This window comes from Mobula hypostoma, chromosome 1, assembly GCF_963921235.1.
Source record: "Mobula hypostoma chromosome 1, sMobHyp1.1, whole genome shotgun sequence".
NCBI lineage: Eukaryota > Metazoa > Chordata > Chondrichthyes > Myliobatiformes > Myliobatidae > Mobula > Mobula hypostoma.
In genome coordinates this window covers 110,783,881-110,796,666 of record NC_086097.1, presented here as the reverse complement: position 1 = coordinate 110,796,666, position 12,786 = coordinate 110,783,881, and the positions used below count along the sequence as shown (strand labels likewise).

At 43.9% G+C, this 12,786-nt stretch overlaps 1 protein-coding gene across 1 annotated transcript in view; it reads left to right on the top strand.

The window, feature by feature from the left end:
- Nucleotides 1-12,786, top strand: part of itga9 (integrin, alpha 9) — a 430,612-nt gene that overhangs the window by 54,012 nt on the left and 363,814 nt on the right. The window contains exon 4 of the mRNA XM_063054766.1: nucleotides 763-886. Within this exon, the coding sequence (XP_062910836.1) occupies nucleotides 763-886 (124 nt within the window). The remainder of the gene's footprint in view (nucleotides 1-762; nucleotides 887-12,786) is intronic.

The following is a 12,786-nucleotide window of genomic DNA, read 5'->3' as shown; positions in this document are numbered from 1 at the left end:
TAAATTGTTTCCTTCTCTCCTTTAAACCATTGCTTTTAGATTTCCTTGCCCTGGGGAGAAAAAAAGAATTGTGATCATCTTCACCGTCTGTGCCCCTCAAAATGTTATAACCTCTTCAAGGTCACCTCTCAGCTTTTATTACTCCAAGAAAAACCGTACCAGCCTGTTTGGGTTCTCCTTGTAACTCAGAGCCTCCAGTTCAGGCAACGTTCCTGTAAATCATTTCTGTCTAGTTCCAATAATGTTCTTGAGAATTTCTTCTGCACCCTCTCTAGCTTAATCACGTAGTGTGGTGACCAGAAGTGCACAGAGTTCTCTAAGTGCTGCCTAACAAACGATTCCAACAACTGAAACATGACCTGAGAATTGGGGTGGTTAAGATCTCAGACCCTGTACCACCATGACATCTTAAAAACAATTATTTTTCAACCATGCTGTTACATGACAGACCAAAGGGAAAGAAAGGTGAGAGTTTGCAAAGTGCTCTTGTACCATGTAATTTGTATGAAAATCACCGAATCTGTATATATTTGAGAAAGTTTCAATAAATGTTTAGATGTTAAGGGAATTGAGGGATGATCTTGGTGACTGGTGGCACAGTTACAATGGGCTGAATGGTCTTCTGTCTGCTAATGTTCTTGTGACATATTCAATTAATGATTAGCATTGGCAATGGCAGAAATTTCGACCAGAGTAAGTAACATGGAAGATCTTTTCACAGCATCTAGAAGTATGTATTTTAAAATGTCGTTTAATTTTTAGGCATGTGCACATCGTTGGAAGAACGTCCACTATGAGAATGATCACATCCTGCCCCACGGTGCCTGCTACATCATTCCACCTAATTTATCCTCAAAAACTAAAGAGTTGCTCCCCTGCTACCAAGGTAAGGCACTGCTGTACTGTTGGTCAAATGTAAACAAATTAATCTGGGATATCGCAATCAAGAATTGTGTAGCAAAGACAGCTGGATTTAGACCCTGGTGGCAAAATGGTGACTGTGGGTGTTTCACAGGATAACCTAGATCACAACTGCATTTAATTGATTGGTCTGGGGACTGCAAGTTCTGCATGCCAGTGTTTGCATGGACCAGGTTCAGATTTATTGAGCGAACCCATATTTTTCTGCATGTACGTGTTGCAATCTTAAAAAGTGAACTGTGCTGCATTGAAAATGCCGCGTAGGGTTATACAAAATATGGACAGGAGTTGTCCATTCAGTCACTCAATCCACCTTTAGTTTTAAACATGATTATGGCTGATCTGATTGCCACTGCATTGCAGTTTACCTTTCACCCCATGCTTATTTATGCCTCTGGCCTGTATCTTAAAAATATACAGGTCTGCTTGTAAATGATGAATAGACTGCCAAAAACTTGCAACTCCCAGTGTAAAAAAAAATTACACGTCTGTCTTAAATAGGCAACCTTTGTTTTCAATAACCTTAGTTCAAAGGGAAACCTTGCCAAGCAACTTAGAATCATGGAGTCATAGAACAGTGCAGCACACAAACAGGCCCTTCTGCTCATCTACTCCATGCTAACACCCTTCGACCCCTTAGAGCTCTGCATAGCTACGTTCCAATGAGACAGGGAAAGGATGGTAGGGTACAGGATCCGTGGTGTACAAAGGCTGTTGTAAATCTAGTCAAGAAGAAAAGAAGAGCTTATGAAAGGATTAAAATCTAGGTCATGATATGAATCTAGAAGATTATAAGGCTAGCAGGAAGGAGTTTAAGTATTAAATTAGAGAGCCTTGGCAAGCAGGATTAAGGAAAACCCCAAGGCATTCTACAAGTATGTGAGGGGGCAAGAGGATAAGACATGAAAGAATACGACCAATCAGTTATGACAGTGGAAAAGTGCGTATGGAACCGGAGGAGATAGCAGAGGTACTTAATGAGTACTTTGCTTCGGTATTCACTACAGAAAATATCTTGGCAATTGTAGGGATGACTTACAGTGGACTGAAAAGCTTGAGCATGTAGATATTAAGAAAGAGGATCTGGAGTTTTTGGAAAGCATCAGTTGGATAAGTCTCTGGGACTGGAGGAGACGTACTTCAGGCTACTGTGGGAGGCGAAGGAGGGGATTGCCAAGCCTCTGGCAATGATCTTTGTATCATCAATGGCGATGAGAGAGATTCCAGAGGATTGAAGGGTTGTGGATGTTGTTCCCTTAAAGGGAGTAGAGATGGCCCAGCAAATTATAGATCAATGAGTCTTACTTTAGTGGTTGGTAAGTTGATGGAGAAGATCCTAAGAGACAGGATTTATGACAGGCATAATTAGGAATAGTCAGCATGGCGTTGTGAAAGGCAGGTTGTGCCTTACGAGCCTGACTGAATTTTTTGAGGATGTGACTAAACACATTGATGAAGGTAGAGCAGTAGATGTAGTGTATATGGATTTCAGCAAGACATTTGATAAGGTACCCCATACAAGGCTTATTGAGAAAGTAAGGAAACATGGGATCCAAGGGAACATTGCTTTGTGGATCCAGAATTGGCTTGTCCACAGAAGGTAAAGAGTGGTTGTAGACAGGATATATTCTGCATGGAGGTCAGCGACCAGTGGTGCACCTAGGGTTGCCAACTGTCCCGTATTAGCCGGGACATCCCGTATATTGGGCTAAATTTGTTTGTCCCATGTGGGACCGCCCTTGTCCCGTATTTCCCACGCTAAGGTAGAGCGTTCCTATGAAACCGTTCGTAAGCCGAAATGACGCAAAGTGAAGAAGCAATTACCATTAATTTATGTGGGAAAAATTTTTGAGCATTCCCAGACCCAAAAAATAACCTACCAAATCATACCGAATAACACATAAAACCTAAAATAACACTAACATATAGTAAAAGCAGGAATGATATGAGAAATACACAGCCTATATAAGGTAAAAATAATGTATGTACAGTGGCTCTCCAGACCAGGCAACATACTTTTAAATTTTCTCTGTATTCTTTCAACCTTATTTACATCTTTCCTATAGGTAGGCGACCAAAACTGCACAATACCCCAAATTAGGCCACACCAATGTCTTGTACAACTTCAACCTGGCATATCATCTCCTGTATTCAATTATTTGACTAATGAAGGCCAATGTGCCAAAAACTTTCTATATGACCTTATTTACCTGAGTCACCATTTTCAATGAATTATGGACCTGTATTCCTGGAACCCTTTATTCTACTGCACTGTCTAATGCCCTACCATTCACAGTGTAAGACCTACTGTGGTTGGTCCTATTGAAGTGCAAAACCTTGCACTTGTCTGCATGAATTCCATCTGCTGTCTTTCAGACCACTTTCCAGCTGGTCCAGATCCCTCTGCAAGGCATGATAGCCTTCCTCGCTGCCCACTACACCCCGAGACCTGGTGTCTTCAGCAAATTTGCTGATCCAGTTAACCACATTATCATCCAGATCTTTGATATAGATGACAAACAACAACAGAGCCAGCATCAGGCCCTGTAGCACTCCACTAGTCACAGGCCTTCAGTCAGAGATGCAACCATCTACTGCCACTCTCTGGCTTCTCCCTCAAAGCCAATGTCTAATCCAATTTACTACCTCATCCTGAATGCCGAGCAACTGAACCTCCTTGACCAATCTCTCATGTGGAATACATTCATTTAAGTCCTCGTTCATTCATCTAGATTTACCAGATATAAAACTAGACTGTCCAACTTTTCCTCAGAGGACAATCTTCCCATTTTAGTATCATCTTGCATGCCTGCTCTGTAGGTTTTCCAATGCATCGATGTAACGGAGATCATGGACATAATATGTACTGTACTTAGAGCTTCCATGGAAGATAATTTTTGTTCTGCAAGATATTAGGCTGTTTTTTGCAGTGTGCCATGAAGGAACTACATTGAATGTTACAGAGTTATAGCAGGGAATTGGATCCTTCAGCTAAACTCATCCATGTCAACCAAGGTGCCTTCCTTGGAGCCAGTTCCATTTGCTTGTCTTTGACCATGTACCCTCAAAGCTGTATGAACCTCCATGAACATATTTTTAACGTTGTAATTGTATGTGTCTATACCACTTTGTCTGGCAGCTTGTCTAATGGAGCCACTACCCTCAGTGTGGAAAAACTTGCTGTCAGATTTTCTTGAAATCTTTCCCCACTCACCTTAAAACTGTGCCCTCCAGTTTTAGGCTCCCCACTCTGGGTAAAAGACTGTGACAATCCATCTAATCTATGCCTTGCCTGATTTTATAAACCTGTGTCACATCACAACTCACCGTCTTCTCACAGGTGAAAAATAGTCCCAATCTCTCCAGTCTTCTGTACTTCAAGCCATCCAGTCCCAGTAATATTCTTGAGACCCTGTTCTGCATCTTCTCTACCTTAACCACATTCTTCCTATCATGTGGTGACCGGATTTCAGCTGTGGTGTCTCAAATGCCTGTACAGTTGTAAAATTTCTCAGATCTCTGCTCCATCCAATGAGGGTAAGCATATTAAACATGATCTTCACCACCGTGTCTGCCTGTGTTGACAGTTTCAGGGAGCTATGTCATTGTGCTCCAGAGTGCCCTGATATTCACGGTGACCTAGTTTTAACCTCCTCAAAAAGTAACTCTTGTCTGAGTTGAATTCCACAAGCGCTTCCACTCTCTAAGGTAAGGTTAATACTGCCCTATTGCTAGGAAGGCTTCAAATGTAGTGCTTCAAAAGAATTCTCTTGACTTCGGTAAAATCTCTGGCCCTTAGCCTCTTGCACTAAAGTCAAAGTTAGGAAACTTGAAATACCCCTCCACTCTAACCATATTGTTTTTAGTCCATTGTGTGGTGTGCTTCCAATTCCTTTCTTTTCCTCCCATTGACTGTTGGTGGCCTATAATGTAACCCCAGCAAGATGATTGTCTCTCTTACACCTAACATCTACCCACTTGGCCTCTTTGGACAATTCTTCCGGAATATCCCTTTGACACATTGCTCCCTAATCTGCTGTGAGACTCCCTGTCCTCTTTTGCTTCTTCCTCTGCCATATCAGAATCCACTGCTCCCCAGATAGTTAAGCTATCAGCCCTGCCCTTCAACTACATTTTTGTTGTCGCAAGAATAGTCATACTTCCAAGAGGTGACCCGTGTTCTGAGCGGGTCTGACTTCCCTGTGAGTGTCCCTCCATTAAAGTAAATGTCAATGAACCTGACAGTCCTCACATGGTCCCTAATCGGCCTCTGTCTGCTCTGCCCACTGAACCTCATTGATTTATCCTCTACATGAGAGTTTGTCTCTCCCCCTACTGCCCAGTTACATGCCTCCACTCTATTGCCAGATTAGTTTAAACTTAAACCCTCTCCCTCCCCAACCTCAAGTGGAGCGACCAAACATGCTTGCAAGTATTGTGACCCCCAGCCTGTTTAGATGCAACCTATCTTTATTTCAGTCTCACCTGTTCTGGATGAAATCTAAATGATCCAAGTACCTAAGCCCTCCCTCCTGTACCAACTCTTTAGCGATACTGTGTATTCATCTGCTCTATCACTAGCATGTGGCATAGGGAATAATTCCAAGACTCGGATTAGAGATCCTGCTTTCTGCCTAACTCCCTATGTTTACAATGAGATTGAAATATCCATCCCTCCCTCCTGGCCCAAAGATCCTGCCCCACCCAATTACAGCCAATTAACTTACTAATTCACATGTCTTTGGAATCAGAATCAGTTTTAATATATATACTAAAAAAAAAGTTGTGAGATAGTGTTTGTGGGTTTAATGTCCATTCAGAAATCTGATGGCAGAGGGGAAAAAGCTGTCCCTGAATCATTGAGTGTGTGCTTTCAGGCTTCTGTATCTCCTTCCTGATGGTAACGATGAGAAGAGGTCATGTCCTGGGCGATGGGGTTCCGTAACGATGGATGCCGCCTTTTTGAGACATAAGCTCCTTGCAGCATACTCCGATTCTGTGCAGTAGTGCACCCCACCTCGCACCATACTAGGTGTTGATGCAGCCTGTTAGTATACTCTCCATGGTACATCTGTAGAAACATGGAATATGGGAGGTAACTAGAGCACACCAAGGAAACCCACGTGATCACAGGTAGAAGCTCCTTACAGACAGACCCGGGTTGCTGTAATGTTGCACTAACCATGACACTACTGTGCCGTCCATATTGCTGGGAGTAACATGCAGTAATCTAGAATAGCTACTAGCCTGTCGCCACCAGCGTCCCATGTGTACTAAGTTATGGGAGTTTTGCTATAGTTTGATGTTGTTTTACTATTAAAAACACAAGGTCAAAGTAAAAATCAGAAGTGTTATTTCAGGGTACTGCTGGAAAAGGGAAAGTAAGCAATGTGGTAATTAAATTCAGAGGGATTATAACCTAATGCTCCTTAGACTCTCAAACAAGAGAGAATCTGCAGATGCTGAAAATCCGAGCAACACGCACAAAATACTGGAAGGACTCAGCAGGCCAGGCAGTATCTGTGGAAAAAAGCACAGTCGAAGTTTTCGGCTGAGATCCTTCATCAGGACTGGAGAAAAAAGTAGAGGAGTAGATTTAAAAGGTAGGGGGGAGGGGAGAGAGAAACGCCAGGGAATAGGTGAAACCTGAAGGGGGTTGAACTAAAGAGCTGGGAAGTTGATTAGTGAAAGAAATAGAAGACTGTGGAAGAAATAAACGGGGGGAGGAGCACCAGAGGGAGGCAATGGGCAGGCAAAGAGATAAGGTGCGAGAGGGACAAGGGGATGGGAAATGGAGGAGGAGAGGAGTGGCGGATATTACTGGAAGTTTGAAAAATCGATGTTTATGCATCAGGCTGGAGGCTACCCAAACAGAATATAAGGTGTTGTTCCTCCATCTAAGTGTGGACATGTGGGAAGTGAAATTAAAACAGATGGCCACAGGGAGATCCTGCTTTTTTTGGCTGATGAACGTAGGTGCTCGGTGAAGCTGTCTCCCAATGTATTTTGATTCTCACCAATATACAGGAGGCCACACCGGGAGCACCAGACATGGTATATGACCCCAACAGATTCACAGATGAAGTGGTGCCTCACCTGGAAGGACTATGTAGGGCCCTGAATGGCAGTGAGGGAGGAAGTGTAGGGGCAAGTACAGCACTTCTTCCGTTTACAAGGATAAGTGCCAGGAGAGAGATCAGTGGGGAGGGACGAATGGACAAGGGAGTTCCCTGCAGAAAACAAAGCGGGTGGGGAAGGAAAAATGTGTGCTTGGTGGTGGGATCCTATTGGAGGTGGTGAAAGTTTCAGGGAATTATGTGCTGGACACAGGCTGGTGGGATGATAAGTGAGGACAAGAGGAACCCTATCCCTGGTAGGGTGGTGGGAGGATGGAGTGAGAGCAGATGTGTGTGGAATGGAAGATTCCATTGATGGTGGAAGAAGGGAAGCCCTTTTCTTGAAAAAGGAGGACATCATCTTCGTTCTAGAATGAAAAGCCTCATCCTAAGAGCAGATGTGGTGGAGGTGGAGGAATTGACAAAAGGGGATGGCGTTTTTACAGGTAGCAGAGTGGAATGAGGTAGAGTCCAGGTTGCTGTGAGAGTCCATCGGTTTATAATAGACATTGGTGGATAAGCTGTCTCCAGAGATGGAGACAGAGAGAGATTGAGAAAGGGGAGGGAGGTGTCAAAAATGGATCAGGTAAATTTGAGGCAGGGTGGAAGCTGGAGGCAAGGTGGATGAAGTCGATGAGTTCAGCATGGATGCAGGAAGCAGCACCCATGCAGTTGTCGATGTAGCGTAGGAGAATGTGTGACTGTCACCAGAGTGGACTCCCTCTGGTACTACTTCCCCCCTTTTCTTTCTCCCATGGCCTTCTGTCTCTTTTACCAATCAACTTCCCAGCTCTTTACTTCATCCCTCTCCCTCCAGGTTTCACCTATCTCCTTGCATTTCTCTCAATCCTCCCCCCACTTTTTAAATGTATTCCTCAACTTTTTTCCCCAGTCCTGCCAGAAGGTTTCAGCCCAAAATGTCAATGGTACACATTTCTATAGATGCTGCCTGGCCTGCTGAGTTTCTGCAGCATTTTGTGTGTGCTGCTCCTTAGACTCTTAAGTTTGGGTAAAAATCAATAAATTGAAATTCTGTCCATTTAAATTTGGGCAAATGTAGTGAAAGGGCAGCAAATAAGTGCAGCTGTTCATTTAGCTGTCGATGCCTCTACTTGCCAAAGCACTTGAACAATGAGTCCACTTACAGAAGAATCACAAAAATACTTGAAAGATAAGGAACAGCAAAAAATGATCAAATGAATTATAAGGAGTTTAATAAAAGGGTGGGGAACAAGATGACGTGTTAGCGTAGTGCTTAGCACAATGCTTTACAGTACCAGTGACCCGGGTTCAATTCCTGCCGCTGCTTGTAAGCAGTTTGAACGTTCTCTTTGTGACTGCATGATTTTCCTCCGGGTGCTCCAGCTTCCTCCCACAGTCCAACAGCTCACTGGTTGGGAGGTTAATTGGTCATTGTAAATTGTCCCGCGGTTAGTCTAGGGTTAAATCGGGGGCTGCTGGGCAAAGAGGACCAAAAGGGCCTACTCTGCACTGTATCTCAATAAAAAAGTAAATAAGCAAGACTTCCAAGTGATATCAGGATCAATCCAATTTTTTCAAAAACAGAAGGCTGCCTGAAATTTACAATTACGTAATGAGAGCTAAGTAAAGAAACTTCATTCTGAACCATTCCCATTCCCATTCTGACATGTCTATCCACGGCCTCCTCTACTGTAAAGATGAAGCCACACTCAGGTTGGAGGAACAACACCTTATATTCCGTCTGGGTAGCCTCCAACCTGATGGCATGAACATCGACTTCTCTAACTTCCGCTAATGCCCCGCAACCCCCTCGTACCCCATCTATTACTTACTTTTATACACACATTCTTTCTCTCACTCTCCTTTTTCTCCCTCTGACTATACCCCTTGCCCATCCTCTGGGTTCCCCCCTCCCCTTGCCTTTCTTCCCGGACCTCCTGTCCCATGATCCTCTCGTATCCCTTTTGCCAATCACCTGTCCAGCTCTTGGCTCCATCCCTCCCCCTCCTGTCTTCTTCCTATCATTTTGGATCTCCCCCTCCCCCTCCAACTTTCAAATCTCTTACTCACTCTTCCTTCAGTTAGTCCTGACGAAAGGTCTCGGCCTGAAACGTCGACTGTACCTCTTCCTAGAGATGCTGCCTGGCCTGCTGCGTTCACCAGCAACTTTGATGTGTGTTGCTTGAATTTCCAGCATCTGCAGAATTCCTGTTGTGTGGACATCTTCTTCGTCCTGGAATGAAAAGCCTCATCCTGAGAGCAGATGCAGTTGAGACGGAGGAATTGTGAGAAGGGGATGGCATTTTTGCTCTCAAATGCATCTCTCCCATTTCACGCACATCTGCTCTCACCCCATCCTCCTGCCACCCTACTAGGAATAGGGTTCCCCTTGTTCTCACCTACCACTCCACCAGCTTCCGGGTCCAACATATTATTCTCTGTAACTTCCGCCACCTCCAATGGGATCCCACCACTAAGCACATCTTTCTCTCCCTCTGTCTGCTTTCCGCAGGGATTGCTCCCTACACAACTCCCTTGTCCATTTGTCCCCCCCATCCCTTCCCACCGATCTCCCTCCCGGCACTTATCCTTGTAAGCAGAACAAGTGCAAGAAAATACTTAAGAAAGAAATCAGGAGGGCTAAAAGAAGACATGAGGTTGCCTTGGCAGTCAAAGTGAAGGATAATCCAAAGAGCTTTTACAAGTATATTAAGAGCAAAAGGATTGTAAGGAATAAAATTGGTCCTCTTGAAGATCAGAGTGGTCGGCTTTGTGCGGAACCAAAGGAAATGGGGGAGATCTTAAATAGGTTTTTTGCATCTGTATTTACTAAGGAAGCTGGCATGAAATCTATGGAATTGAGGGAATCAAGTAGTGAGACCATGGAAACTGTATAGATTGAAAAGGAGGAGGTGCTTGCTGTCTTGAGGAAAATTAAAGTGGATAAGTCCCCGGGACTTGACAGAGTGTTCCCTCTGACCTTGAAGGAGACTAGTGTCGAAATTTCAGGGGCCCTGGCAGAAATATCGCTGTCTACGGGTGAAGTGCCGGAGGATTGGAGAGTGGCTCATGTTGTTCCGTTGTTTAAAAAAGGATCGAAAAGTAATCCAGGAAATTATAGGCCGGTGAGTTTAACGTCAGTAGTAGGTAAGTTATTGGAGGGAGTACTAAGAGACAGAATCTACAAGCATTTGGATAGACAGGGGCTTATTAGGGAGAGTCAACATGGCTTTGTGCGTGGTAGGTCATGTTTGACCAATCTGTTGGAGTTTTTCGAGGAGGTTACCAGGAAAGTGGATGAAGGGAAGGCAGTGGATATTGTCTACATGGACTTCAGTAAGGCCTTTGACAAGGTCCCGCATGGGAGGTTAGTTAGGAAAATTCAGTCGCTAGGTATATATGGAGAGGTGGTAAATTGGATTAGACATTGGCTCGATGGAAGAAGCCAGAGAGTGGTGGTAGAGAATTACTTCTCTGAGTGGAGGCCTGTGACTAGTGGTGTGCCACAGGGATCAGTGCTGGGTCCATTGTTATTTGTCATCTATATCAATGATCTGGATGGTAATGTGGTAAATTGGATCAGCAAGTTTGCTGATGATACAAAGATTGGAGGTGTAGTAGACAGTGAAGAAAGTTTTCAGAGCCTGCAGAGGGACTTGGACCAGCTGGAAAAATGGGCTGAAAAATGGCAGATGGAGTTTAATACTGACAAGTGTGAGGTATTGCACGTTGGAAGGACAAACCAACGTAGAACATACAGGGTTAATGGTAAGGCACTGAGGAGTGCAGTGGAACAGAGGGATCTGGGAATACAGATACAAAATTCCCTAAAAGTGGCGTCACAGGTAGATAGGGTCGTAAAGAGAGGTTTTGGTACATTGGCCTTTATTAATCAAAGTATTGAGTATAAGAGTTGGAATGTTATGATGAGGTTGTATAAGGCATTGGTGAGGCTGAATCTGGAGTATTGTGTTCAGTTTTGGTCACCAAATTACAGGAAGGATATAAATAAGGTTGAAAGAGTGCAGAGAAGGTTTACAAGGATGTTGCTGGGACTTGAGAAACTCAGTTACAGAGAAAGGTTGAATAGGTTAGGACTTTATTCCCTGGAGCGTAGAAGAATGAGGGGAGATTTGATAGAGGTATATAAAATTATAATGGGTATAGATAGAGTGAATGCAAGCAGGCTTTTTCCACTGAGGCAAGGGGAGAAAAAAACCAGAGGACATGGGTTAAGGGTGAGGGGGGAAAAGTTTAAAGGGAACATTAGGGGGGGCTTCTTCACACAGAGAGTGGTGGAAGTATGGAATGAGCTGCCAGACGAGGTGGTAAATGCGGGTTCTTTTTTAACATTTAAGAATAAATTGGACAGATACATGGATGGGAGGTGTATGGAGAGATATGGTCCGTGTGCAGGTCAGTGGGACTAGGCAGAAAATGGTTCGGCACAGCCAAGAAGGGCCAAAGGGCCTGTTTCTGTGCTGTAGTTTCTATGGTTCTATGGTTCTAAGTGCTATACATGCCCTTACACTTCGTCCCTCTCCACCATTCAAGGTCCCAAACAGTCCTTCCAGGTGAGGCAACACTTCACCTGTGAGTCAGCTGGGGTGATATACTGCGTCCGGTGCTCCCGATGCAGCCTTCTATATATTGGCGAGACCTGGAGCAGACTGGGAGACCATTTCGCTGAACACCTACGTTCGGTCCGGCAGAGAAAGCAGGATCTCCCAGTGGCCACACATTTTAACTCCACGTCCCATTTCCATTCTGATATGTCTGTCCATGGCCGCCTCTATTGTCAAGATGGAGTCACACTCAGGTTGGAGGAACAACACCTTATATTCTGTCTGGGTAGCCTCCAACCTGATGGGATGAACATTGACTTCTCTAAATTCTGTTAATGCCCCAACTCCCCTTCGTACCCCATCCATTATTAATTTATTTTTTATTATTTTTTTTCTCTCTCTCTCTCCTTTTTCTCCCTCTGTCCCTCTCACTATACTTCTTGCCCATCTTCTGGGCTTCCCCCTCCCCCTTTCTTTCTCTCTAGGCCTCCCGTACCATGATCCTGTCATATTCCTTTTGCCAATCAACTTTCCAGCTCTTAGCTCCGTCCCTTCCCCCTCCTGTCTAACATTTCGGATCTCTCCCTCTCCCTCCCACTTTCAGATCTCTTACTATCTCTTCTTTCAGTTAGTCCTGATGAAGGGTCTCGGCCCGAAGCGTTGACTGTACCTCTTCCTAGAGATGCTGCCTGGCCTGCTGCGTTCCACCAGCAATTTTTATATGTGTTGCTTGAAATTCCAGCAACTGCAGATTTCCTCGTGTTTGCGAAATAATGTCAAAAATGTCTTTCCAATATTTTTCCAAAAGAGGGCAAGATCAGAACATATGCATCAAGGAAGCTACCTCAGAATTACATCTGTCACAGACAGGATTTATATGACCATAAAAACGAGCTAACTTATATTAGACATGTGGGCCCTATGTACCACCTTTGATTGTATCAAAGCGTTTCTGGCGCACATTGAAGTGTTAACTAGTTGGAGAATTTTCTCCCATTTCTCTATGGGTAAAGATGCCTGAAGTTCTCTTTCCCATTCATTCTTAATTTTATCAGACATACCTAAATGTATTTTCGTAATTAAATCATAAATAATTGCTATTAAACTATTCTGATAAGGGTTTAAACCTAAAAAAATTTCTGTAATTTCAATTTGATGTGATATCGGAAAAGTAGGTAAAATAACCTCCAAGAAGTTTCTAA